This window comes from Ochlerotatus camptorhynchus, unplaced genomic scaffold, assembly GCF_037179485.1.
Source record: "Ochlerotatus camptorhynchus isolate MF236.1 unplaced genomic scaffold, CSIRO-AGI_Acam_v1.1 ptg000361l, whole genome shotgun sequence".
Classification (NCBI taxonomy): domain Eukaryota; kingdom Metazoa; phylum Arthropoda; class Insecta; order Diptera; family Culicidae; genus Ochlerotatus; species Ochlerotatus camptorhynchus.
Window position 1 is genome coordinate 10,468,700 of NW_027040849.1, and position 24,996 is coordinate 10,493,695.

The 24,996-nt window shown below is 41.1% G+C and overlaps 1 protein-coding gene across 2 annotated transcripts in view; it reads right to left on the reverse strand.

Annotated features, from left to right (window-relative positions):
- Positions 1 to 16,704: 16,704 nt before the first annotated feature.
- LOC135709480 (putative sodium-coupled neutral amino acid transporter 11) overlaps positions 16,705 to 24,996 on the reverse strand; it is a 141,955-nt gene continuing 133,663 nt past the window's right edge. For both annotated transcript variants that reach the window (XM_065231845.1, XM_065231844.1), the window contains 4 exons: positions 17,744 to 17,814; positions 17,479 to 17,640; positions 17,110 to 17,411; positions 16,705 to 17,050 (listed from right to left, as the gene is read on the reverse strand). In XM_065231845.1, coding sequence (XP_065087917.1) covers positions 16,772 to 17,050; positions 17,110 to 17,411; positions 17,479 to 17,640; positions 17,744 to 17,814 — 814 coding nt within the window. In that variant the 3' untranslated portion in view covers positions 16,705 to 16,771. The remainder of the gene's footprint in view (positions 17,051 to 17,109; positions 17,412 to 17,478; positions 17,641 to 17,743; positions 17,815 to 24,996) is intronic.

The window sequence follows — 24,996 nt, forward strand, 5'->3', positions numbered from 1 at the left end:
TCACTGAGTATTTTTCCGAGTACTGTCTCATATCACATTCTGCTTTTCTCACCTTCTTTTTCATGACCCTAGGTTTGGCTCTACTAACTTACTGCACTTCTCTCCATGTTGAGGCTAGATCCTGCCTAAAAAATAGGTTTCAATTTGACATGAACGTGACGTATAACCGGCTCTGATTACCCAATGAATGAGACAGACAACATTTTAAAAACTTAATGTAAATAAGGTGAGGATTAGATCGGGGCTGTGGTGAGGACTGGGTGCGCGAACAAGGTAGAGCTTCACCGTAGGAAACAGTGCCCGGTCCGGCGGAGAAACCCCGACGGCAAAAAAAAAAATAGAAACGTGAGGAACACACGATTAATGCAGCCACCGACGGGGGCTAGATTTGGTCATACAAGTGGGCTTCTTTCAGAAAGGCGATCAGCGTAGCCAACGTCGAGGGGTCGTAACCAAGCAGGTTACTGACGTTCTCCGGGAGTCCATGTTGTTTGCGTTGCTTCTGGAACTCCGGGCAGACACACAGCACGTGTTCCACCGAGGCGGGGATGCTGCAGATTGAACAGACCTTGCGGGAAGGTGTCCCACCGAAATTACAGGAAATCCTTGCATGGCCAGTCCGGAGTCTTGAGATGATCTGCTGGTCCTTGTACTTTTGGCTGTCCGGCCAGGAGCGTACGGTTCCCTTGATCTTCCTCAGGAAAGTGGTCCGCGACTGGAACCATTCCCGCTGCCAGGCTTCCATAATGGTATTCACAATCCAACGCCTGACGTCGAGAAGGGGTACGTTCCTGGTGTAGCGGAGAAGGGATGCACCAGATCCCGCCAGTCTGTCCGCAGCCTCGTTTCCGGGAACACCGCAGTGTCCGGGGATCCACGTAAAGACGGTTGGATGACGCTGTGTGAGTCAGTTAATACGAGGATCGGTTGATCTGCCGGAGTGTTGGCTGCGTCTGGAATAGCTGCAGCTTCAGCGGAAAAGACGGAACACTCCTCCGGTAGACTTTGACTCGTTGCAGTGTTCGGTCCTGCCACTTCGAGTCCAACTCCAGCCAGCGATCGCGATCCGTCCGTAAAACGATGAACGTGCCCCGGATAAACCGACCCGAGAAGCTCTGCAACAGAACGTCTCAAAGCTACAGAGTTATCTCCGGCTTGGAATCCACTCTTAATCCGCTTATCTATTTTGACGACGCGACGTTTGATCGCCAATTCTTCTCTCCATGCCAGTGGACCCTGGCCACCGGGGGAGGTCACGGTTGGTTGCAGTGCGGAGGGCTCTGTTCCCCTCGTTGAGGAGAAAGACCCTTTCATTCCCGGATGTCTTAGCAGCGAGGGCAGCGGCTTTCGTAGCAATGGCTGCAGCAGATCGATAACGGAAAGGGAGGATTCCGATTTCAACACATGCGGCGTCTGCAGGCGTGGAAGGGAGAAGGCCGGATACGATGCGTACGTAGGTATTGTATACCGGAGCGAGGGTGTGGTTGAGCTTGTCAGTGGCTAAGCAGGTTATTTCGAGGCCGTAGAAAAGTCGACTGTTGATAACAGCCCGAGCGACACGAAGGCGGATCTCATGGTTGCTGGAGCGATGTGGGCGGGAGATTGCTGGTTGAAGCTTAGGGTGCGATCCAGTACTACCACCAGAACACGTACTGTTTTCTTGAGCGGAATCGGGTGATCTTGGATGGTGATCGGTGGTCCTCGAATCAGATGGCCCGAGTGACAGATATGGCACCGTACACTCTTCGGAGCGGAGAGCTGGAAACCAACCGAAAGCGCCCACCTGCTGACGGCGCAGACTGCTGCTTGAGCTATGTTACTGGCCCGCTTAGTCGTTCGTCCCGTTACGACGATGAGTATGTCGTCGATATACACGATTACGTGTACGTTCTTGGGCAATCGGCTGAATACCCCGTTCATTGCCACCAGGAATAGCGTTACCGCTATCACGGACCCCTGGGGCACTCCAGTTTCTTCGAGGAACGGATCCGAGCGAGTGTTCCCGACGGTCACCTGGAAGGTACGATCAAGGAGGAAATTCCGTACAAAATGTGTGATGTGACCTTCCAGGCCCCAGCCGATGAGCTGCCTGATGACACCAGGTGTCCATGTCCTGTTGAACGCCTTTGAAATTTCAAGGGAGACTAACTCCGCATGGTGCCCGTTGTCCTCTGCTTCCTTAAGTACATTCCCGAGGGCTGCAAAGTAAGTGGAAGAGCCTTGTCCTTGCCGGAACGCATGCTGCCGTTCGTCAAGGAGGCCGTTTGACTCCAGGAACTGCTTAAGACGACGATTTACCAGTATCTCCATCACTTTTGCTGCGCAGCAAGTGAGCGCAATCGGCCTAAAGGAGGAGGCTTCTTCACTCGCCGTGTTATTCTTCGGAATGGGCACAACCAAGCTTTGTTTCCAGAGGTCTGGATACGAGTCAGTGAGCCATAGATCGTTGAAGAGGGCAAGTAGCCTTGTTTTTTCGTCGAGGGAGAGGTTTTTTAATACCGTCTGGGCCGGCAGATTTACCACTACTGCTGCCGAGGGCAAATTGGAGCTCCCGGAATGTAAGAGCTTCGTTGATCTGAAGAGCAGGAACATCGGGTGGAATTCGCAAGTCGCGAATGCTGCTTGTGGAAGGTTTGACGTGCTGGACGAAATCGCTGTCGTAGCCACTGACAGCAGACAGGCCGGCAAAATATTTTCCTAATTCGTCGGTGACGTCCTGCGGTTCTGAGATCGAGGTGCCATGAGCTTGGATAGTAGGTGGAGTAGACTGCCGCTTGCCACTCAGAGCGTTGACGCGATTCCCCAATTCACTCGACGATTGGGATTCGTCGATTGAATCCAAGAAATCCATCCAGCTAGATCGCTTTGCGTTACGGATCACCTGTCTGCACGAGAGATGGCGTTCTCGGTAAAACTTCAGCGCTTCCTCCCTCCCAGGGTCGTCTAAGGCGAGCCGCTTAGCCGGCGTACAGCTTTGCGTCGCGCTTTCACCGCACATTTGGTATCCTCGTTCCTTGAGATAGATACTGTTGCAGCTTCGTAGAGTACTTCCGTGAAACTTTCACTGTTCTGCTCAACGCCGAAAGTCAGGCCCCCTAGCAACACAGAAAACATCGTTAATTATTATTTTTTTTATTTAAGTTGCTCAGAAATTTCACTATTTATTTTTAATTGTAGTTACTTCAACGCTTATGGGTCATTTGTGACTTGACAACCCTTAAATGGTACAAGAAATACACCTTGATACGAAACTGTTTCAAGTTTGTTGCTTGATTTGCTCTAGGTCTCAATAATGAAACAGAACAGTTTCAATGAACTGCTAGGATAACCTGTGAAATAATGGATCAAATGGGAGGAGTTATATGATATTGTATGAAACACTTGAGAAACAAATATAACATGTGTTGTGTTTGTTGAACAAGAGTTCCATAAATCCTTGTGTTTCTTGAAACTTTGGTGCAAATAAGTGTGGAACCGCGACCGAGGCTGGAAACCTCGATCCAGTCACGATAATGGTACAACTCGTTAAGTGAGAACCATCCTCTTTCTTGCGAGGATGCTACTAGTGCTCCCTGAGAGGGCAATTGGAATTCCCCTGAGAGGGTAGAAGAAATTGCTCTGAAAAGGTAGAAGAAATTCCCCCGAGAGAGTAGAAGAAATTCCCCCGAGAGGGTAGATGAAATTCCTCCGAAAAGGTGAAGAAATTCTTCCGAGAAGGTAGAAGAAATTCCTCTCAGGAGGTAGAAGAAATTCCTCCGAGAAGGTAGAATAAAATTCCTCCGAGAATGTAGGAGACATTCCTCCAAGAGGGTAGAAGAAATTCCCCCAATAGGGTTGATAAAATGCCCCGAGAGTGTTGATAAATTGCCCCCGATCCTCAATTAAAGCCTGGTACGCAGCTGAAAAGTAATGACGTTTTTATGTGCTACCGCATAGGACACGGAATGCAAAAGAAATTACTTTTCCTCAGCATTTCTTGACCCAGTACGCAGTTCAAAAGAAATCGGTAAAGGAAAGATCGATTACATTAGTATCGTGATCGACATGAAGGTGGCGCATTCTGAATGCAATTTCATTTTGCTTGCGGAATAATGGTCTTACCAATTATTCCGTTAGGTAATTTTAACGTTTGTTGTAAAAATGATGTTTTGGATGCATTTAAACAACATAAACACTAATAAGTGTTGATTTTACAATTTGACGACATCTCCCTATAATCTCAAAATTTAGCAGACTATAGCTGTCAAATTTTCTTTTGGGAAAAATCCTCAAAAATTACTTTTCCGTTTTCTTTTCAGCTGCGTACCAGGCTTAAGGAGAGTAGGAAAAGAGAAGAATGTAGTAGATAGAGTTAGTGTGGAATAGAAATGAGTAAAATCTAGTGAGTGTGAAGCGTGATAGACCGTATGTAAACGGAATCTGATTGGTTTGGAAATTTTGATACAGCTAGAGGTATAAATATGAGGTACCTAAGCTCGTTGACGGCATTCTTATGACGGACTGTGGAGAGAGCGGATGACAAGCAAAGGACCACCAGCAAAAGGGGTAGTGGACCAACAGAGGGAGCAGCAGATTCGTGGAACCACGACTCAGGCTGGAAACTTCGGTCCAGTCACGACAGTTACTGCAAACAAACAAACACACACAACACATTGAACATTTCTCATTGTAAACACTACCGCTATCTGTTGTATACACTCAACAGATGACTGTAGTGTGTAAACGTCAAACACGAGGGAATCGATTAGGTTGGTTGATTGGTTGGTTGTCTTTATTAAGGAGATTTTCAGCCAGACGCTGGTTCATCTCCGGCGCGGGAATCGATTATGCGCGCCACAAGTGGCGGTACTACCAACAATCAATACGAAACTAACGATTTTAAATTGGCTCACTACTTGACTAGCCTATTGGGCCCAAGCAAACGATTAACGTACCCCATTCTAGTCGAGATTCTAGTACTACACAATGTTTGTTTTGATTCGATATGAAAGTTTGACAGATAAAATGAGGGGTTATTGGATTTTCCTATGTTTCAAGGGGTAAATCGATTAGCTTGGGACCGAAGAGACTACCAGAGCTGAGCCAAAAAGTTGAGCTCGTTTCTTCGGTACCTTCTAGTCTTAGAGTTACCTCTATGGTACTACCACAAACGAAGTGACAGACGGAGCGGCTCGAAAACTTTGGTGACTAACCTGCTATTTCAATTTTTCAGTGTACCACATGGCAACACCACTACTACTAGATTGTACAACATGGCAACACTACTACTGGATTGTACTAGCATTTTCACCAAATGTATTACAATGTTTTTGTTCTATCTCTTTCACTCTACTCAAAACTGAAATGCATAAAAAATGACAAAATGATACACTCTTTGCACACTGTCAAAGAATCATTGTACACAAAATTCAAATCAAAACAAAAAAACTTATCCATCTGGTGGATGATGGCACAAGCTTCCAAGAAAATTCTATTACAGTGAACCACATTATTTTAATGGATTTCTTCGCCAGTTAGTCGTCTGTCACTTTGTTTGTGGTACTACCAACTAATAAACATTTAAATTTACCGTTAAAAGCGATTTCGATGATTTTTCTCAGGCATCTAAATGCAATTACTCTTTCATACTGGAAATGTGCCTCGCCACGCACTCTGACCAAAGCGCAGGGTCGCTTTATCAACGAGGGATTCAGAGAAAACTCAAGTCGCACCCGAAGTCTTTCTGGAATTACGTAAATAAGCAGCGCAAAGAGTCCGGGCTACACAGCAATAAATAAATTTTAATATTACATCCAAGAGGATGCACTTCAATCTTGTTGAAAATCTTATGTAGCTTTTTGACACGATTGAAGTGAATCTACTTTTTTTTCGTTGATTTGTTTTCCGTCGATCTTGTTTTCCGTGCTACCGACGCCAGGGAGGCAGCTCCCACACCTGGACCCTACCTATTGACCCATCAACTTATGCACCGGGGACCAACGGCTTTACTTCCCTTCCGAAGGAAGGCGTGATCAGAGATGTTATGCCTTAGAACATCCCGGCGGCGCCGACTGGGATTGAACCCAGGCCTGCTGAGGGTGAGAGGTAATCACGCTTACCACTAATGCATCCACTTTGATGTGATATCAACATTAATTTTTTGCTGTGCAAGCTTTGATTTGTATTTTATCAGAATTTCGATATAAAGCTGAACATTAGAGTGGGTCACTGTTATATGGAAAAACGCAAACTTGACCTCATCAAGTGAGAACAACTCTTTTTGACGTAGTTTTATGTCTTTCGGCAACATATTGGGGGTGCAATTAAAAAAAAAAAACGAAAATCGACCGCGCCACGAAAAGTGGTCAGGCTTCGACCAAACTTATAACTCTGTAAATAGTGGATGGATTTTAATTCTAAACAAGCCAATCGATCGAAAAAATTTCTACGTATCTGCTAAAATGAACACTTTATCTAAATATTTTCAATAGGTCACTATTGAAAATTACACAAGTGTCAAACTTTTGCAATGGTGATCGAAATTATCACCGATTGCCTGCAGAAGAGAGGTTTCCCTAACACTTCTTCTTCTTCTTCTTATTCACATTTTCAAGCTTATTGCTTAGCGCATATTAGCTTATTGCGTGCTCTCAACTTAGTGTTCTAAATGCACTTCCACAGTTATTAATTGAGAGCTTTCGATGCCAATACCAATGCATGAAATTGTATATTGTGTGGCAAGCACAATGATACTCTATGCCCAGGGAAGTCGAGAAAATTTCCAACCCGAAAGATTCCCTCGACCTGACCGGGAATCGAACCCGCCGCCTCCGGCTTGGTAATACCGTGCCTTTACTGACTAGGCTATGAGGCCCTAACACAGTCACCGAATATTGATACCGAGCACGTAATTTAATGTCAAATCTGCGATCGTGTCTTGGATTCAACATCTTACTTTTTCCTTGATTTGTTTTCCGTTTATTTTGTTTTCCGTCAATTTTGTTTTCCGTACTGAGTACCAATGCTACCAACGCTGCTGTGTTACCTGACTTATAACGAATATATGTTGAATACGAGTACCCCGAATACTGTTGCTATATTATGCTGCTGGGCAAAATTAGACGAGTCATACGTTGTATCGGGGAACTCGTATACAACGTATTTATATTCGTTATATGTAAGTCAGGTAACACAGTAGGAAGGCAGCTCCCACACCTGCACCCTACCTATTAACCCATCAACTCATAGACCGGGTGACACCACCTGTGATCAAACCCAGACCCTTTGGAGTGCGAGGCAGTCACGTTTATCCCTACACCACCGGCACCACTTATATTTTAGATTTATGTAAAAACATAATGTTTTGACTACAAATTATATAAAAGCTTATTTGATTCATTGTATTTGAAAAACGAACAGCTTGATAAATGGTAGTCTAATAAGAAACGATTTACTAAAATAACTCCTAATTCATACAGACCAAGTCAATCAATTATATACAAACAAATTACATTTATAAACCTTCAATTCTTATCAACCAGCGGATAAAATCTAAGAAAAAATTGATACCCAAGCTGGAAAGCAACCGGTCTTTCATGACATAAAATCAAAAATCAGGGTGTATTCTTTTTTAGGTTCAGTTCTGTGCCTCTACTTACTCTGTCATAGAGCCTTTACTAGAAGACTTGCCATTTTAAGGGTAGTTCTTCGATTTTCAACTAGTCGTTTAGTCTTGTGCTGCCACCAGTTCAGCACTAAAGACTATCTGAAAGGGATCACAGTCACACAAACTACTCGATTACTATTGCACTGATGAAGGACTTCGAAAATGAAGCAGAATTGGATGCTTTTCCTCTTCCTCAGTACCAACTGTCTGCTCATTTGGTAATATCCAAATTTCTGAGTCCGTTACAGATTCGATACCCGAACAAAGTAAAATAACAACCTGATATCATCCTGAAAACAAGTTTTGTTATTCGAGATATCATTTTGGTTTCAGTTGTTATCGCATAAATAATTTAGTTATCAACCTCGACTAATTTTGTTATCAGTTGTTATCATGAAAGAAAATGAAATGATGCAAGGCTAGTTCCAAACTTCCAATATTATCCGCATGGTATGAAATAAAAACACATGAAATAAAAACACATGAAATAAAAACACATTTCATCAGCATACAGCGTAATGCTGTTATACCAAATCGATAAAACAATTTGAAATTTGTTGAAAAAATTCGCATGGATCACAGGATTTGTTATCAAGATGTTTTTAATGATAACTAAATCAGCTATTTTTGTGATATCCGATGAGTATTCTTTAGTTATGATATTTGCTATGTTGGCTGTTTATTCAACCACAATGATAACATGTTCGGTTATCAAATCTTGATAACCGGGTAACAGAACTTGTTATCAAACTAGTATAATCCTTTACTCGGGTAAGCATACCATGAAACGAATATTTCTAACCCTTTCCCATGTGTGATAAGTGTATCCGCACCTACTTTTATTTGTTGTCGCAACTAAAATATTGTACAGACTTATTCCAACCCACCATAAGAAAATTCTTTGTTTTTTTCGGGGCTTGCAAGTCAGCGTAAGTTTGTTAACGTGGGTACTAAAGTTCTCAAGTAGACTAAGATAAGGAATAGCCTTAAATCGGAACTGGGAAGCCAACATATTTGAAATTAAATTGGCTTATTCAATTCAGCAAAAAAAAAATCGTATCATGATTACCCTCGGTTCAATACTCTTGTCATCTTCAAACGTTGTGTTTTTTGCAAAAGTTAATTGGTCAAAGACCAAGGTTTCCAATCAATCAAATACAATAAAGGATATTCTATTTAGTCACATTTTGTATTTATTCATTACCCATGAAATCCGTACATTATATCTATAAATTTAAATACGGCCTCTACATGTTCTAAGTAATAATATTCGATTGAGTCTTTCCACTTACAATCTAGAGATTTGTTCAAGTATTTCATTTACTATTTCGTTTGATAACGTTACGTCCAGTATGATTGTTTGAATATTTCCATTGCTGTTTTTATTATGTTGTATTATGTTTCTTCTTGTGTGTCATGTAACAATTCACTGTAAAATAAACTCTCTCTCTCTCTCAATACGCCTTCTCCCATCATCGTTTAACAATCTTCCACCGAGCTTTCCCTAAAATATGGTTTACTTCTACAAATTAATGCATTGTTCTATATAACTTTGATTTGCTTGCAACAAAAAACTTCAACCATGTTTTTTCGTATTTCTTAAATATAGTTGTACACATTTCGAAAATTAGGCTTACTTTTTCCGGTGAACTCATTGATATATGCTTTTTTCGACGAATTCACTTGTTGCTATGATTTTATACCTTATTTTGATACCGGTTCACAGAGGACGCCTTCAGTTAGGCTTCACTCTCGGCTTAACGGTTTGCTGAGCTACCACCAAGAAAATGGTTACTATTCTGTCTAAATCTAGGCTGCGTGCAGAACGGGTTTCACAGTAGTAAATTGTGGTGCTTGTGTTTGTGGCGGTTGGTTGGTTGGTTGGTTTACGTTTTATATTTATCCACGATGATCTTTTTTTTTCTTCAGATTAGATTAGGTGATAAGATTTTCTAGTATTAAAAATTCTAATGTTTTGATTTGGTTGTTTGCTGCTTCGCATAAGTTTCGTTCAAGAATTCTGATCTACACAGCAGTAAATTTACAAACATTTGACGGAAAAAAGTACTACCAGCTGTTCTGCTTTGGCTGATCTCTTCAGTGTAAATCGATATGGTTGTTTACGTGTCTGTTCCCTTGTGATTTCAGTTGAAGGTTTCAAAAATAGAATTTCCCTACTGCTTTGCTACAGATTTTGGCCGTTGGACGACTGCTTTATATTTTGATTCCTATTTTCATATCATATCAATATTTCAATTTGAAAGACAATCTTTGTTTTTGATAGAAGCTTCTCTGTTCAGTGTGTTTGTGTGTATAAAAATAAATGTTTACAAAATGTAAATATAGTCTGTGTTACCATTGTTTATATTTTCCCTAAACAAGTGTACATGTAGTCACGAAATGCAATTTGTTTTACACGTTTTCATAAGAATTAGAATCAAATTGGGTGCATAGGAGAGATGTAGTTTAAATGTTTGCCTATGCAAGCAGGTGCTTTAATATATATTTTTAATAAGGGGCTGTTCATTAACTACTAAGAAAGTTTTTTTTTGTACGGGCCGTCGATAATTGCCATAGCTTATGAACAGCCCCTCACAAATAAATCGAAATGAAGCTAAAAAAGCAGTTTTTTTTTTCATTCAAACAGTTCAATCAGCTTTTACCTATGTCTCTCTTCTATTGGGGTTGGTCCCAAAACACAAAATATATGCAAATTACGTAATTAAGTAATGTCCGATCTTTTATAATGCTTTTTGAGATTATCTGTTTCTTCCAATATTATTCCTGTAGGATTAATATGTAATGTTGACAAAATATACTATTCTCTACTACAGATTGTCAAAACTCAAAACTTGAAGTTTTGTCTGGGTTTACTCTTTGGTTTGGTTGTCTTTGGTAAGTTAAAAGTACATTTTGTTGCCTTTGATATTTTAGGAAAGGTACACCGTGTTGTGGGTGGAAAAAGTGAGCGCAATACGGTGGTGTAAGATTCAATTAATATCATTCTTAAATTTTTCTAGTTAGTTTAGGATAATTCAGTTTGACGAGAATGGAACATGCCGAAACGCGTTTTTTGCCACCCCTTGTAGTTTCATTAGAATCTTGATCTGATTTAGGCTAACTCGTAGCAAAAATGATTCTTCTGCGTCATTGGTTTTATTTCCAACCATGATCTATTCCATGAATTAAAATTGCTTCGGGCTGGATGCCTTAAGCTTAACCTGAATGGTTAATGGGCAACACCGGAAGCCCTTACATATTTTTCTTTTTGCTCAGTAGTCTAAGACAGTGTTGGGAAAATCTCGCCAATGCCAAAGATCGAGCTTGATTTTCGTAGACAAAAATCAACAAGCATACAGCTGCGGTTGATTTTGCAAGCTATGATATCGCAGCTCGGAATATCAAGCTAACAAAACTTACCAGCTGTAAATCTCAACAAACTGTGGTGAGATTGAGTTTAATGATTTTTGCTTTACAACCGAATGCAACCGAAACTTCCATAACGGCTGGCAGCAGTCACTTCGTGTCTGCCATCGGTGAACAGTAAAAAGAGATAGCAAGCTATACTTTCTCTTTCTAAGAAAACGATGTGCAACAGAACGATTTTTGTGACTAGTCAACCCTCCGCTTGATTTTTGCACGTTGTGAATAGTCTCGCAATATCAAAGGAGCTTGTAAAATCAATATCAAGCATGATATTTTGTTCCAATATTACGCGTGATATTGAGAGCGTATGAGAGCGGAAAAATATAATTTGATTGATGATTTTGCCAACACTGGTCTAAGATGTTAATATAATAAAAGGGGTAAAGAGGAAAATTCAGGGAGTTGTAAAAGAGCTTCACGGTAGTTCCTAGAGGATTAAATGGTAAATTACAATAGAATTAGAGGTATTTTCTATTCTACAACTCCATGAAACTTTACAATACTTTCGAGGGATACTTTGAGGGATTCCGAGGGAGCGTCAGGGTAGAACTTTCTCTAAACACTCTTGGGAATTCCCAAAGTTCTCTATCAACTTCCCTGAACTTCTCTAAGAACTTTTAGAATGTTCAATCCAAACCAGGAGTTCTCTCGTAATTCTTGTAAAGATCTGTGAGGTTCTCTCACAGCTCTCCAAAAGCTCTTGGAACTTCAGGAATTAGTTCTATCATAGCTTACCTCAAGTTCATTCAGAATTTACCTTAAGCTCCCTCGGAACTTCTGTGAAGTTCCCTCGAAATTTCTTCACGGAAGTTCCTAAGCTTTAGGTTTCATGCTACAGGTTCTCCACATGAAAAGATTAAGATTACGATACCTTTAAGAACCAAGGTAATTCTTCCTGAAATTTGGAAATCTTAATAAATTTTCCTTAGTACTCTTGAGTTGTCCAGAAAATCTCATAGGTGATGCCAGAGCAGGGTAGAGAAGGGTGAATGTTTGCAAGGCGCTCTCCCTTCTCTTATCTATCGGAGCTTCCGGAATACTTACGGAACTTCCAACAAGCTTACGGAATTTCCAAGAAGTTTATGGAACTTTTGAATAGTTCACGGAGCTATAGATAAGTCAACAGAACCTTTGAAATTTTCATGGAACTTTCGGAATACTTGTGGAACTCCAAGAAGTTTACGGAACTTCCATGAAGTTTATGGAATTTCAAAGAAGTTTACGGAATTTCCAAAAAGTTCACGGAACTTACATGAAGTTAATGGATCTTCCGAGTAGTTCACGGAGCTACAACAGAAAATCTGAAAAATTCACGGAACTTCTGGAATACTTACCGAAATTCCAAGAAGTTCATGGAATTTCTAAGAAGTTTATGAAATTTTCGTGTATTTCACGGAGCTACAGAAAAGTCAACAGAACATCTGAAAATTTTACGGAACTTCCGGAATTCTTACGAATAGTTCACGGAATATTCAAGAAATTTACGGAATTTCCAAGAAGTTTACGGAATTTTCAAGAAGTTTATGAAACTTTTGAATATTTCATGGAGCTACAGATAAGTCAACAGAACATCTGAAAATTTCACGGAATTTCCGGAATACTTACGGAAATTCCAAAAAGTTCACGGAACTTCCTAGAAATTTACGGAATTTCTAAGAAGTTTACAGAATTTTCAAGAATTTTATGGAATTTTTGAATTTTTCATGGAGCTACAGATAAGTCAACAGACTATCTGAAAATTTCAGGGAATTTCCGATATACTTACGGAAGTTCCAAGAATTTCAAGGAGGTTCTAAGAAGTTTACGGAATTTTCAAGAAGCTTACGGAATTTACAAGAAATTTACGAAATTTCCAAGAAGCTTATGGATCTTTTGAGTAGTTCACGGAGCTACAGATAAGTCAACAGAACATCTGAAAATTTCACGGAACTTCCGGAATACTTACGGAAATTCCAAGAAGTTCACGGAATTTCCAAGAAGTTTATGGAACTTTTGAGTAGTTCTTGGAGCTACAGATAAGTCAACTGAACATCTGAAATTTTCACGGAATTTTCGGAATACTTACAGAAATTCCAAGAAGTTCATGGAATTTCCAAGAAGTTTATGCAACTTTTAAGTAGTTCATGGAGCTACAGATAAGTCAACAGAATATCTGAAAATTTCACGGAGTTTACGGAATGGTTAAGGAATTTCCAAGAAGCTTACAGATTTTCCTAGAAGTTTACGGAATTTCCAAGAAGTTTATGGAATTGTTGAGTAGTTCATAGAGCTGCAGATAAGTCAACAGAACATCTGAAAATGTCACGGAACTACCAGAATCCTTATAGAAATTCCAGGAAGTTCATGGAGCTACCAAGAAGTTCAGGAAATTTTCAAGAAGTTTACGGAATTTCCTAGAAGTTTATGGAACTTTTTAATATTTCATTGAGCTACAGATAAGTCAACACAACATCTGAAAATTTCACAGAACCTCTGGAATTCGTACGGAAATTCACGGAACATTCAAGATGTTTACGGAATTTTCAAGAAGTTTACGGAATTTTCAAGAAGTTTGTGGAGCTTTTGAATATTTCATGGAGCTACAGAAAAGTCAACAGAACATCTGAACAGAACATCACGGAACCTCCGGAATACTTAAAGAAATTCCAAGAAGTTAATGCAGCTTCCAAGAAGTTTATGAAATTTCCAAGAAGTTTACGAAATTTTCATGAAGTTTATGGAACTTTTGAGTAGTTCACGGAGCTACAGATAAGTCAACAGAACATCTGAAAATTTCACGGAATTTCCGGAATTCTCAAGGAAATTCCAAGAAGTTCATGGAACTTCCTAGAAGTTAACGGAATTTCCTAAAAGTTTATGGAATTTCAAGAAGTTTATGGAATTTTTAGCACTTCACGGAGCTACAGATAGGTCAACAGAAAATATGAAAATTTCACGGAACTTCCGGAATATTTACGGAAATTCTAAGAAGTTTACGGAATTTTCAAGAAGTTTATGTAACTTTTGAGTAGTTCACGGAGCTACAGATAAGTCAACATAACATCTGAAAATTTCACGGAATTTGCGGAATTCTCAAGGAAATTCCAAGAAGTTCATGGAACTTCCTAGAAGTTTATGGAAGTTCCTAAAAGTTTATGGAACTTCAAGAAGTTTATGGAATTTTTTAGCAGTTCACGGAGCGAAAATTTCACGGAACTTCCGGAATATTTACGGAAATTCTAAGAAGTTCATGGAATTTCTAAGAAGTTAATGAAATTTTCAAGAAGTTTACGGAACTTCCAAGAAGTTTCCAGAGTTTCCAAGAAGTTTAAAGAGCTTTTGAGTAGTTCACGGAGCTACAGATAAGTCAACAGAACATCTAAAAAATTTCACGGAATTTCCGGAATTCTAAAGGAAATTCCAAGAAGTTCACGGAACTTCCCAGAAGTTACCGGCATTTCAAGAAGTTTATGGAAAGTTGAGCAGTTTACAGAGCTACAGATAAGTCAACAGAATGTCTGAAAATTTCACGGAACTTCCGGAATATTTACGGAAATTCTAAGAAATTCATGGAATTTCTATGAAGTTTATAAAATTTTCAAGAAGTTTACGGAACTTCCAAGAAGTTTCCGGAGTTTCCAAGAAGTTTCTGGAACTTTTGAGTAGTTCCCGGAACTAGAGATAAGTCAACAGAACGTCTAAAAATTTCACAGAATTTCCGGAATTTTGAAGGAAATTCCAAGAAGTTCACGGCACTTCCTAGAAGTTTACGGCATTTCAAGAAGTTTAGCAGTTGAGCAGTTCACGGAGCTACAGATAAGTCAACAGAATGTCTGAAAATTTCACGGAACTTCCGGAATACTAACGGACATTCCAAGAATTCGCGGATCTTCGGAAACATTACTGGTATTCAGAGATGTTCATGGAACTTCAGAGAGGTTCACGGGAATGCTAAGTGAATTAAATGGAAAACAAAAAGGTTTTTTGCTCTTATTAATAATCCGCTTTGAAGAACATTGTTGTAAATTTTCCATCATTGTTCATGATTTCCCGGCGAGATGGCCTCGATCGCGCGTGATTTTTGTTCGGTGATTTAAGCTTTTGCTCATTTTGAAACATAGTGCGGAATTCCGGAAAGCAAGTTCCGAAAAATTAATTTCTATATTTAATGAAAAGTAAAAATGGTTTCCTTTTGATTCGTTGTGTTTGAGTCCATTAGTCCATAAAAAAAATCAAATCGAAATATATGAAGGGTTAATAAATTATAAAAACCTAACCGAGATAATGAACATTGTGTAAAAGTAGAATTCAGTAAAGCCATAAGTGCTTTAGCGCAGCTCTCCGAGTTTGAAATATCGTCGTTCGCCGGTGCTTGTTCTGGTGTGTTGGGTTTGTTGAACGGTTATAACATTAACTCCTTCATAAGTGGTGTTCTGTGGGGCTCGGTTTTACTTACTGAGCAGAATATCTTGGGATTAAACCCAGGCCCCACCATATTAAAGAGTTTCATAATCACAATGTTTAGTTTGAATGGCTACAACAGCTCGATCATAGTGGTGTGATGTGATATGAGGGGCTCGGTGGCTTTAGAGCGACCGTTTATGCTTACCAACCGAGCAGAACATCGTGAGTTTAAGCTCATGCCCTTCGGCATTCAAGATTCGTTAGACGGGTTTTTAAGCTTATCACTGTAATTAAGCGTAACGATTGCCAAAATGAACCTTGCTGTATACCCAACCCTTTTATGCAACATCCTAGTGATTTCTCGAGGAAGTGCAAGCTTCCAACAAAGCGAGTATGAGGTCCACTCATTTATACCCAATCCTTTCTTGACCTGCATTCGGACGCGGTCGGCGCTGGTATTGCCTAATTCTAGATCACCAGTTTTTACACATTGAGAATTGCTAGTTGGTTATCCGTGTAGTTACAGCTGATCTGACAATAAGCAAGTAGCATTCGCGGGTGGGTAATTATTCTCAGCCATGTACTTTAAACTGATACAAAATTTGAAATTATCGCTCCACTATGCTCAAACGGTTCCAAATAGGGTCCTGATAAGCCTTCGAATATTTGAACTCATTTAGTAAGAAACTGACTTTTCACAAACCATTTGAAGTTTATATGGGCATTACTATAGGACAACCAAATTTTTCGTTCATATCTATACAACAATTCACCATATTGCTCTGCTTTAAAAATGATAGCTATGCTTCTAGGAATTTTTAAACGTTGAAGCAAATTTATGGTGAACATAGACCAAAACAGAAAAAGTTCAGAAACTTAGTAATCTTTTAGATTTGATCAAATGCGTGGATCAACTTTTTTTCATCAAATATGGTCTTCTATCACTCCTTAAAATATTTTCTCTTAGGAACCGAACACCCTGTATAAACACAAGTTGTTGAAATTCTACGCATAACTGTCCCACAAAGAGTTTATTTATTTTATCTATCATTAACATTTCGAACGATTGAAACAGGATTGATATGATCAATGGAAACGGCATGAGCAATTTTATTTTATGTTGAAAAATATTAAGAGAATCCGGTTGGAAGACGAAATCTTTAAACCCACAAAGTTTCATTGAAATCTGAGTAGTCAACCAGGAAATCCAGACTAACACCAGTTCATTAGCAAATAAATTCAGCGCCACATGCATCTCACTTTTCCCCTCCATAACCCCTGTAGCCCCTTTAATATTGTTCCCAACCACCGGCCTTCTTAAACGCCATCGGTGGCACATGCGGGTGTGCTCCCCAGGTTCACCGTCCCATTGATTGCCAGTTCATCATCGCGACAGTAGCCCATAATGATACCCGTCCGACAGTCGCCAATTAGGTTCGGTATCAGAAGAGCCGCTCCGGAAATGGTTACAAATGTCCCGAACAGCACCAACCCAGCGGCCGGTAGCTTCTCCTGGCTCCACAGCGAGTGCGGACTCAGCTGGATGTACGCCAGTCCGGGTAGCACGTAAGCCAGTGGTATCGCTGCCAGCAGACCCTGCACCGATGGAGAAAGTTAGTAGCACACGGTGAGCAATTAATTATCAAAATACTAACGTTCAGTTCCAACACCGGACCCAGGCATTCCGTGTACGGGGAGATGATGAATGCTGCCAGCACGATGACCAACGTGGTGGCTACGGCTTTGTCGTCCTCCTCGCCACCCGTTGCGTGCGCTGGATCTTTGTCGGTGTCATATTCCAACACCTCCTGGGAGTAGAACCGTTTGATTTGCGTCCGGACGATTTCACGCGACACGAAACACTCGATGGGGAAGGTCAGCAGAATTGTGATGGAAAACAGAACCCGGGCAAAGTTCATCAGATCGTCGTCCCAGCAGTAGTTTTCCAACAGGTCGCCTGCAAGACAGAGCACAAGACTGTGAGGACGAATGGTTTTGTTTTGATGGAACCGAACGGAATTTACCTTGTGAAAGCGCCCGAAATGTGCAATAGCCAGCGATTCCGAAGCAGACCGCCACCAGCCAGGCACAGAACACCGACAGATGGGTAACTTTTTCCCACCGCTCCAGGGTGGCATTTCGCATCGATTGGTACACCAGGAACGTATTGTGATGACACATGAAAGCTGCGGGGGAGGCAATGAATGGAAAATTATAGCGAGGTTGTAAAAGTTTGCTTATTCTGTTACTCTAATAAAGTGCGGTGAAGGTGGTGATGTAAATTCTTACCAAACGCCATAATGCCAACGGCTGGGATCAGATCGGTGTGGGCGAATCGCCACGACTCCGGTGTGTCTGGGCTGCGGTCGGGAGAGGATAGAACAGAAAAGTTTATGAGTTAAGTTGTTTGCCACCCGCAGTAACAAGTGTTTCGGTCGGTTTGGGTACAATTGTCTGCGTTTCGGGCGGAACGGCTAGGGTGTCAGTTTTTACTGGAATCATTAACAACTTGTCTGGTGGTAAAGGTTTTTACTTTAGTTTTAAAGTGATACAATAATCATGAGCTTGCTTTTAATGAAGCGGGAATGTTCCCTTTAGCTTAAATATTTTAGTAGTTAAATTATATCAAAGCAGAACTAATATGATCTGAAAACTAATTTTTTTTTAATTCATGAAGATCTTAACGGATAAAGAGTTTCACCAATTGTTTGTGCAAGGAGTTAAGTTTTCATTGCCACTACAGTCTTAGCACGTTCTTTGTGAAACAATCTTCCGTTCGTAACATCCACTCATATGTAGACCTCGTCGAATCCGCCATCAAGAAGCTGAAATTTTCTAATGCTGCTGGCCCTGACGGGATCCCCTCAAGCATCCTGAGGCGATGCTGTTCAGGGCTTACAACACCGCTTTCGAAGCTGTTCAATATTTCATTACAGCAGGGGGAGTTCCCTATGCGTTGGAAATCGTCATTCATGTTCCCGATCTACAAGAAAGGAGACAAGAGATACGTCGAAAATCACTCAGTGCCTGCTCTAAAGTTTTCGAAATCATCATCAACGACGCATTATTCTCTAGCTGCAGAAATTACATTTCTCCTGACCAACACGGTTTTTATCCCAAGAGATCAGTTTCAACAAATCTAGCTCCGTTCATTTCTTTATGTCTTCGGAGTATGGAAGCTGGAGCGCAGGTGGACATTGTATATACAGATCTTAAGGCTGCATTCGACCGGGTTGACCACTCCATATTGCTAGCTAAACTTGAAAAACTCGGTGTATCCTCGGGTTTAACTCGTTGGTTCAAGTCCTATCTGACCAATCGGGAACTTTGTGTTAGAATCGGATCAGAGCAATCGGACTATTTTACAAACAGCTCCGGTGTTCCCCAAGGTAGCAACTTGGGACCATTGCTATTCTCGATTTTTGTGAATGAGACCGGACTGATCCTCCCAACTGGTTGCCGATCGTTCTACGCGGATGATATGAAGATCTATGTGATTGTTCGTAGCTTCGCCGATTGCTTGCGGCTTCAGCACCTAATCGATACTTTCGAAGAGTGGTGCTCAAGAAACTATCTCACGTTGAATGTACAAAAATGTAATATTATCTCATTTCATCGCAAGCTGAAACCAGTGGCATTCAACTGGTTTCGTGACCTAGGAATCACGCTGGACTGCGCCTTAACATTCAAGCTTCATTGCTCGTTGATCGTTGCGAAAGCTAACAGGCAACTCGGGTTCATTTTCAAAATCGCTGACGAGTTTCGCGATCCTGCCTGTCTAAAAGCTCTATACTGCGGTTCTACTGGATCAATGATCGACCACTGCAAATTTCCGGAAAAATCAACTGACAACGAAACACGACGATTGACTAACGGAGCAAGCCATGATGGACTAAGGACCCCGCGACGCATGTTAGATAGCACTTTGGAGGCCTCTTCTCAGCCCGACACAGTCCCGTCGCTTGCTGCCAGCGATCATCTTAGTCGTCGCGGTCCTGTTGTCGAGTCTGCAGTTGAGGTCCTCCAGCCTGCTCTTCCAGGCAAGTACGTTCAATATCATATGCTTTCACTACCTGTTCGACATTCCAGCGTGTGTCTCGTCGAGCACACTACAGTGGGGGAAATTCGTTTAAACGCAATGTCATTTTTGCGTTTATTTTCAACACAAAAGATCGAGACAAAAAATCAAATATAGTTTGTCATAGCCCATCAGAAGTCTCGTATTTGAGAACACAATTTGATTGGAAGTTCATAATGACTTTTGAAAAAATCCCAAAAAAGGTGATTTTGGGGGGGAAATTCGTTTAAACGCACTTTTAGTTTTATTAATCAAATCGAGTTCACAGTTCAAAAATCAACAATAAACAATAGTTAATACTTCGTTTGCTTTCCGTTTTTCTGAATAGTTTCGAAAATTCTGTTCGGCATTGATTTCACCAGCTTCTGCAGAGTTGTATCAGGTATCAAGCTCCAGGCTTCTCTTACGGCTGACTCAAGTTCACGAACTGTTTTAAACTGCCTTCCGCCTTTGTAAACCTGTCGTGCCAGGATGCCCCACAAGTTCTCGATAGGATTTAGATCCGGACTACGAGCTGGCCAATCCAAAAGACTGATGTCTCGTTCAGAAAACCATTTCAAAGATTGCTTGCTGACATGAATTGCTGCATTATCCTGTTGAAATACGAAATTTTCCGGCATAACGTCTTCAGTAAACGGGATCAAAACATCTTCCAGAAGCTCCAAGTACTTTCCCGAATTCATCCTGGTTGAAATGGTGGCAATAGGGGTCTTTCCATGGATCGAAAAAGCGGCCCAACACATTAGAGTACCACCTCCAAAGTTCCTGCTCAACTTAACCTGCGGAGATTTCCTCAAATCGTGCCAATAATATGCGGTGCAGTCTGGGCCGTCCAAATTGAATTTCTTCTCGTCAGAAAAAATAACATTGTCCCATTCCGTAGTCCAAGACATGTATTTTTTAGCGAAATTCAATCTGGCGCTAATGTGGGCCGGTTGAAGATTGGGTTTTTTGCTTTTTTGGTGTACTTTAAGTGGCCACTTCCATGTAGAATCTGCCGTACACGTCTTAGAAATGGAAAGCCCCATTTCTTGCTTGATTTGCGCAGCAGAGAAGTTTCCAGAGTCTCCCATTTGTATGATTTGGTTTCGGACACGGTTGGTGATCTTCGAATTTCCCTTTGTTTTCTTTTTTACGCCATACGTCTTGCCTTTTTTCAGCAGGTTCCTGATTGCTGCTTCCGATCTGTGGATCACACGTGCAATTTTGCGATTGCTCTCACCGCGACTTTTGAGTTCTCGAACCAGTATTTGCTCCGACTGGCTTAAATACTTTCCTTTACCCATTTTGCCGAAAACAAGCAACAACTACCGCGCAACGCAAATTTAAACTCGTGTTAATGGCGAACGAGGGCTATACAGTGTAAATATGACAGATGCGCAAGATAACAGGAGCATAGGTACGCTCAATGCGGCTTTACGTTAGTGTGCGTTTAAACGAATTTCCCCTCTAAAATCACCTTTATTGGATTTTTTTCAGAGACCACAATGAACTTCCGTTCAAATTGTGTTCTCAAATACGAGACTTCTGATGGGCTATGACAAACTATATTTGATTTTTTGTCTCGATCTTTTGTGTTGAAAATAAACGCAAAAATGACATTGCGTTTAAACGAATTTCCCCCACTGTATTGGCAACAATACACCGACACTTAGTCCTCCACCCCTTTTCTACGCTTCGTCTTCACACCATTCTCCAACGCAACCAAGATCATCGCCATCGAACCTGGGACGCCTGACACAAAGCAGTACGGAAGCCCCTGACTCGCCTAGCTCAGTCGCGCCTCCAGCCATCATCGAAAACCTGTCGCAGTTCTCTCGTTCCTGCCATCCAAGTCGTCCCGGCCCTGAGTCTAGTGCTGGCGATGGGGTCTTCCAAGCTGCCTATCATGGCAAGTATCCTATTAGTAATGCTGCACCTGCTTCTTCGAATGTCCTGATGTACTACCAAAATTTTGGTGGGATCAACAGCTCTCTCGCCGAGTACCAATTGGCCTTCAGCGACGGTTCCTATGATGTTTACGCACTTTCCGAAACCTGGCTCAATGGACATACCTCAACGAATCAGTTGTTTGGCGAATCATATTCCGTTTATCGACAAGACCGGTCGCCTTCGAATAGCAACAAAAGCATTGGAGGTGGTGTTTTGCTGGCTGTTCGCTCGAGTTTTAAATCCCGTACGCTCGACCCTCCTGATGGCTCGGCGGTTGAGCAAATATGGATCGCAATTGCCACTATCGATGCAACACTCTACCTATGCGTTGTGTATATTCCCCCTGATCGAGTAAACGATGAATCTTTGATCGAAAAGCATATCGATTCGCTTAACTGGGTGGTTTCGCAGTTAGGACCAAGAGACAACGTTATCATCCTAGGCGATTTCAACTTGAGCTCGATCTCTTGGCAGCGTAGTCCACATGGTCCGATTACGATTACGATTACGAATCACGATCCTTGATTATCCTTGCATCACGGAAGCTGCTTGATGCGTATAGCACCGCTGGACTCAGACAAATGAGTGGAATTGCAAATGAAAACAATCGTACGCTTGATCTATGCTTCGTCAGTGAGGAGCTTTGTGAGCACAGCACAGTTATGCAAGCCCCATCACCGCTCGTTAAAATCTGCAGGCATCATCCTCCTGTACTAATGGAATTCAATATAAGTCCACAGCAACGCTTCCAAAATACCTCTGAAAGCATCGCCTATGATTTCAGAAAGGCTGACTTCAACAGCATGAACGAGTTCCTCGCACATGTCAATTGGGACGAGGTGCTTCAAGCCAGCCTGGTCAAATGCTGACCTCAAGCTTCTTAAGACTGTGAAGCGGGTAGCTCTCAGACGACATAGCAAGTATCGCACGGACTCCACGAGAACGAGATATATGGCGGCGAGCACTGAATTCAACCAACTTAATAATCGTTTGTACAACGCATATCAGGACCATCTGCAAAGGCGCTTCAAGACAAATCCCAGAAGTTTTTGGCGTTACGTCAATGACCAACGAATGGAATCCGGACTGCCCTCTACGATGACCAACGGATTGTTCGAAGCTGATTCCACCACTGACATCGCCGACCTGTTCCGTTCTCAATTCAGCAATGTTTTCACTAATGAACACATCGACCCGCAGGATGTAGCCGTCGCCACCAGAAATGTTCCTCGACTTTCGGCCTCTGGGCTACAGTTCGTGATCACGAACGATATGGTTATATCAGCCGGAAAGGATTTAAAATCCTCCACGGGATGTGGTCCGGATGGAATTCCATCGCTTGTCCTTGGTGAATACACTTGCAACACCACTAGCAAGAGTATTCAACCTATCTTTGGCTACTGGTGTATTCCCAAACTGCTGGAAGCAGTCGTATGTTTTCCCAGTTTTCAAGAAAGGCTGCAAGCGGATTGTTTCGAACTATCGGGGTATAGCTGTGTTGAGCGCCACTTCTAAGCTGTTTGAGGTGATTGTTCTGCATAAGTTGGTTCAGAACTACACACACTACATTTCGGTTGATCAGCACGGATTTATGCCTAACCGTTCGACGACAACTAATTTGACTTGTTTCACTTCGTTCGTGATCCGCCAAATAGAAAATGGTCAACAAGTAGACGCTATTTACACAGACTTATCCGCGGCGTTTGATAAAATGAATCATTAAATCACAGTTGCTAAATTCGACAAGCTGGAAATGAACAGTAACTTGCTTTCCTGGCTTCGATCCTACCTAACCGGTCGAAGTATGTCCGTCAAAATTGGAGACCACGTTTCGCCCTCCTTTCCGGTTTGGTCCGGTGTTTCCCAAGGAAGTCACTTGGGGCCGTTTCTATTCTTGCTGTATATGAACGATGTCAATATCATCTTGAAATGCCTAAAACTCTCGTATGCCGATGACCTGAAGCTTTACTACATGATTAAGTAACAACAAGACGCGTTTTTTCTGCAACAACAACCCAACAAACAATTGAGAGCTCTTATAAAACACCTGAGTTGATCAAACGTTGAATAATAGCTTCCAGAGTTGAACAAGAATGTAGTTGTATTGCCATTTAATTAAAAGTTTTAAAAGCTGTTGGAGCACTCTTAAATGATTGTTTACGTTCGGTTTAACTATATGCTTTATAAGACCTACGATAACTTTTATACCACCTTAGTTAAACTAATTCACAAGAGCTATACAGAACCTGGAATAAACGCATCAAAACAAACCAGTGGGAGCTCTTATAAAACACCTGAGTTGATCAAACGTTGAATAAAAGCTTCCAGAGTTGTACAACAATGTAGTTGTATTGCCTTTTTGGTTAAGCGCTTCAAAAGCTGCTTGGAGCACTCTTAAATGATTGTTTACGTTCGGTTTACCTATATGCTTTATAAGACCTACGAGAGATTTTATAGCACCTTAGTCAAACCGATTGACAAGAGCTATATAGAACGTGGAATAAACGCATCAAAACAAACCATTGGGAGCTCTTATAAAACACCTGAGTTGATCAAACGTTGAATAATAGCTTCCAGAGTTGAACAAGAATGTAGTTGTATTGCCTTTTTGGTTAGAAGCTTCAAAAGCTGCTTGGAGCACTCTTAAATGATTGTTTACGTTCGGTTAAACTGTTTGACAGGAGCCATATAGGGTGTGGAATAAACGCATCAAAACAAACCATTGGGAGCTCTTATAAAACACCTGAATTGATCAAACGTTGAATAATAGCTTTCAGAGTTGTACAAGAATGTACTTGTATTGCCATTTGGTTAAAAGCTTCAACAACTGCTTGGAGCACTTTTAAATGATTGTTTACGTTCTGTTAAACTGTTTGACAGGAGCCATATAGGATGCGGAATAAACGCATCAAAACAAACCATTGGGAGCTCTTATAAAACACCTGAGTTGATCAAACGTTGAATAATAGCTTCCAGAGTTGTACAAGAATGTAGTTGTATTGCCATTTGGTTAAAAGCTTCAAAAACTGCTTGGAGCACTCTTAAATGATTGTTTACGTTCGACCAACCACAATTTTGTTGCTAAAAATAGCACAAGTGATAGGCACGTTTATATGACCATAAGGCAATGATTATTCGACTGCAAGAGAAGTCACTCAAGATGAGCTTCATATACTTCTTCTCATATGATCAAAATATGTATTCAAGAATAGAGCAGATGGAAACAGAAGCGGCTGGCAATCCGGGATCATGAGTTCGAATCTTGCTTCGAGAAACCCTCGGTGGAGTAGAGGGAAATTATATATAGGTGTTATTAATAAATGCAAACATTAATTTAAGACATACATCATATAATCAACGATAACATTTCTAGATAAATTCTCTCAATTAATGATTAGAGAGATTAATTGAAAGAATATCAATCAAAGATTAAACAGATGCTTGTTACTACTTCCTCCATGATCACAGAATGTGAATTATGGCATAATTACATATTTTTTCAATGTGCACAAATAAATTAAATTTATAAATA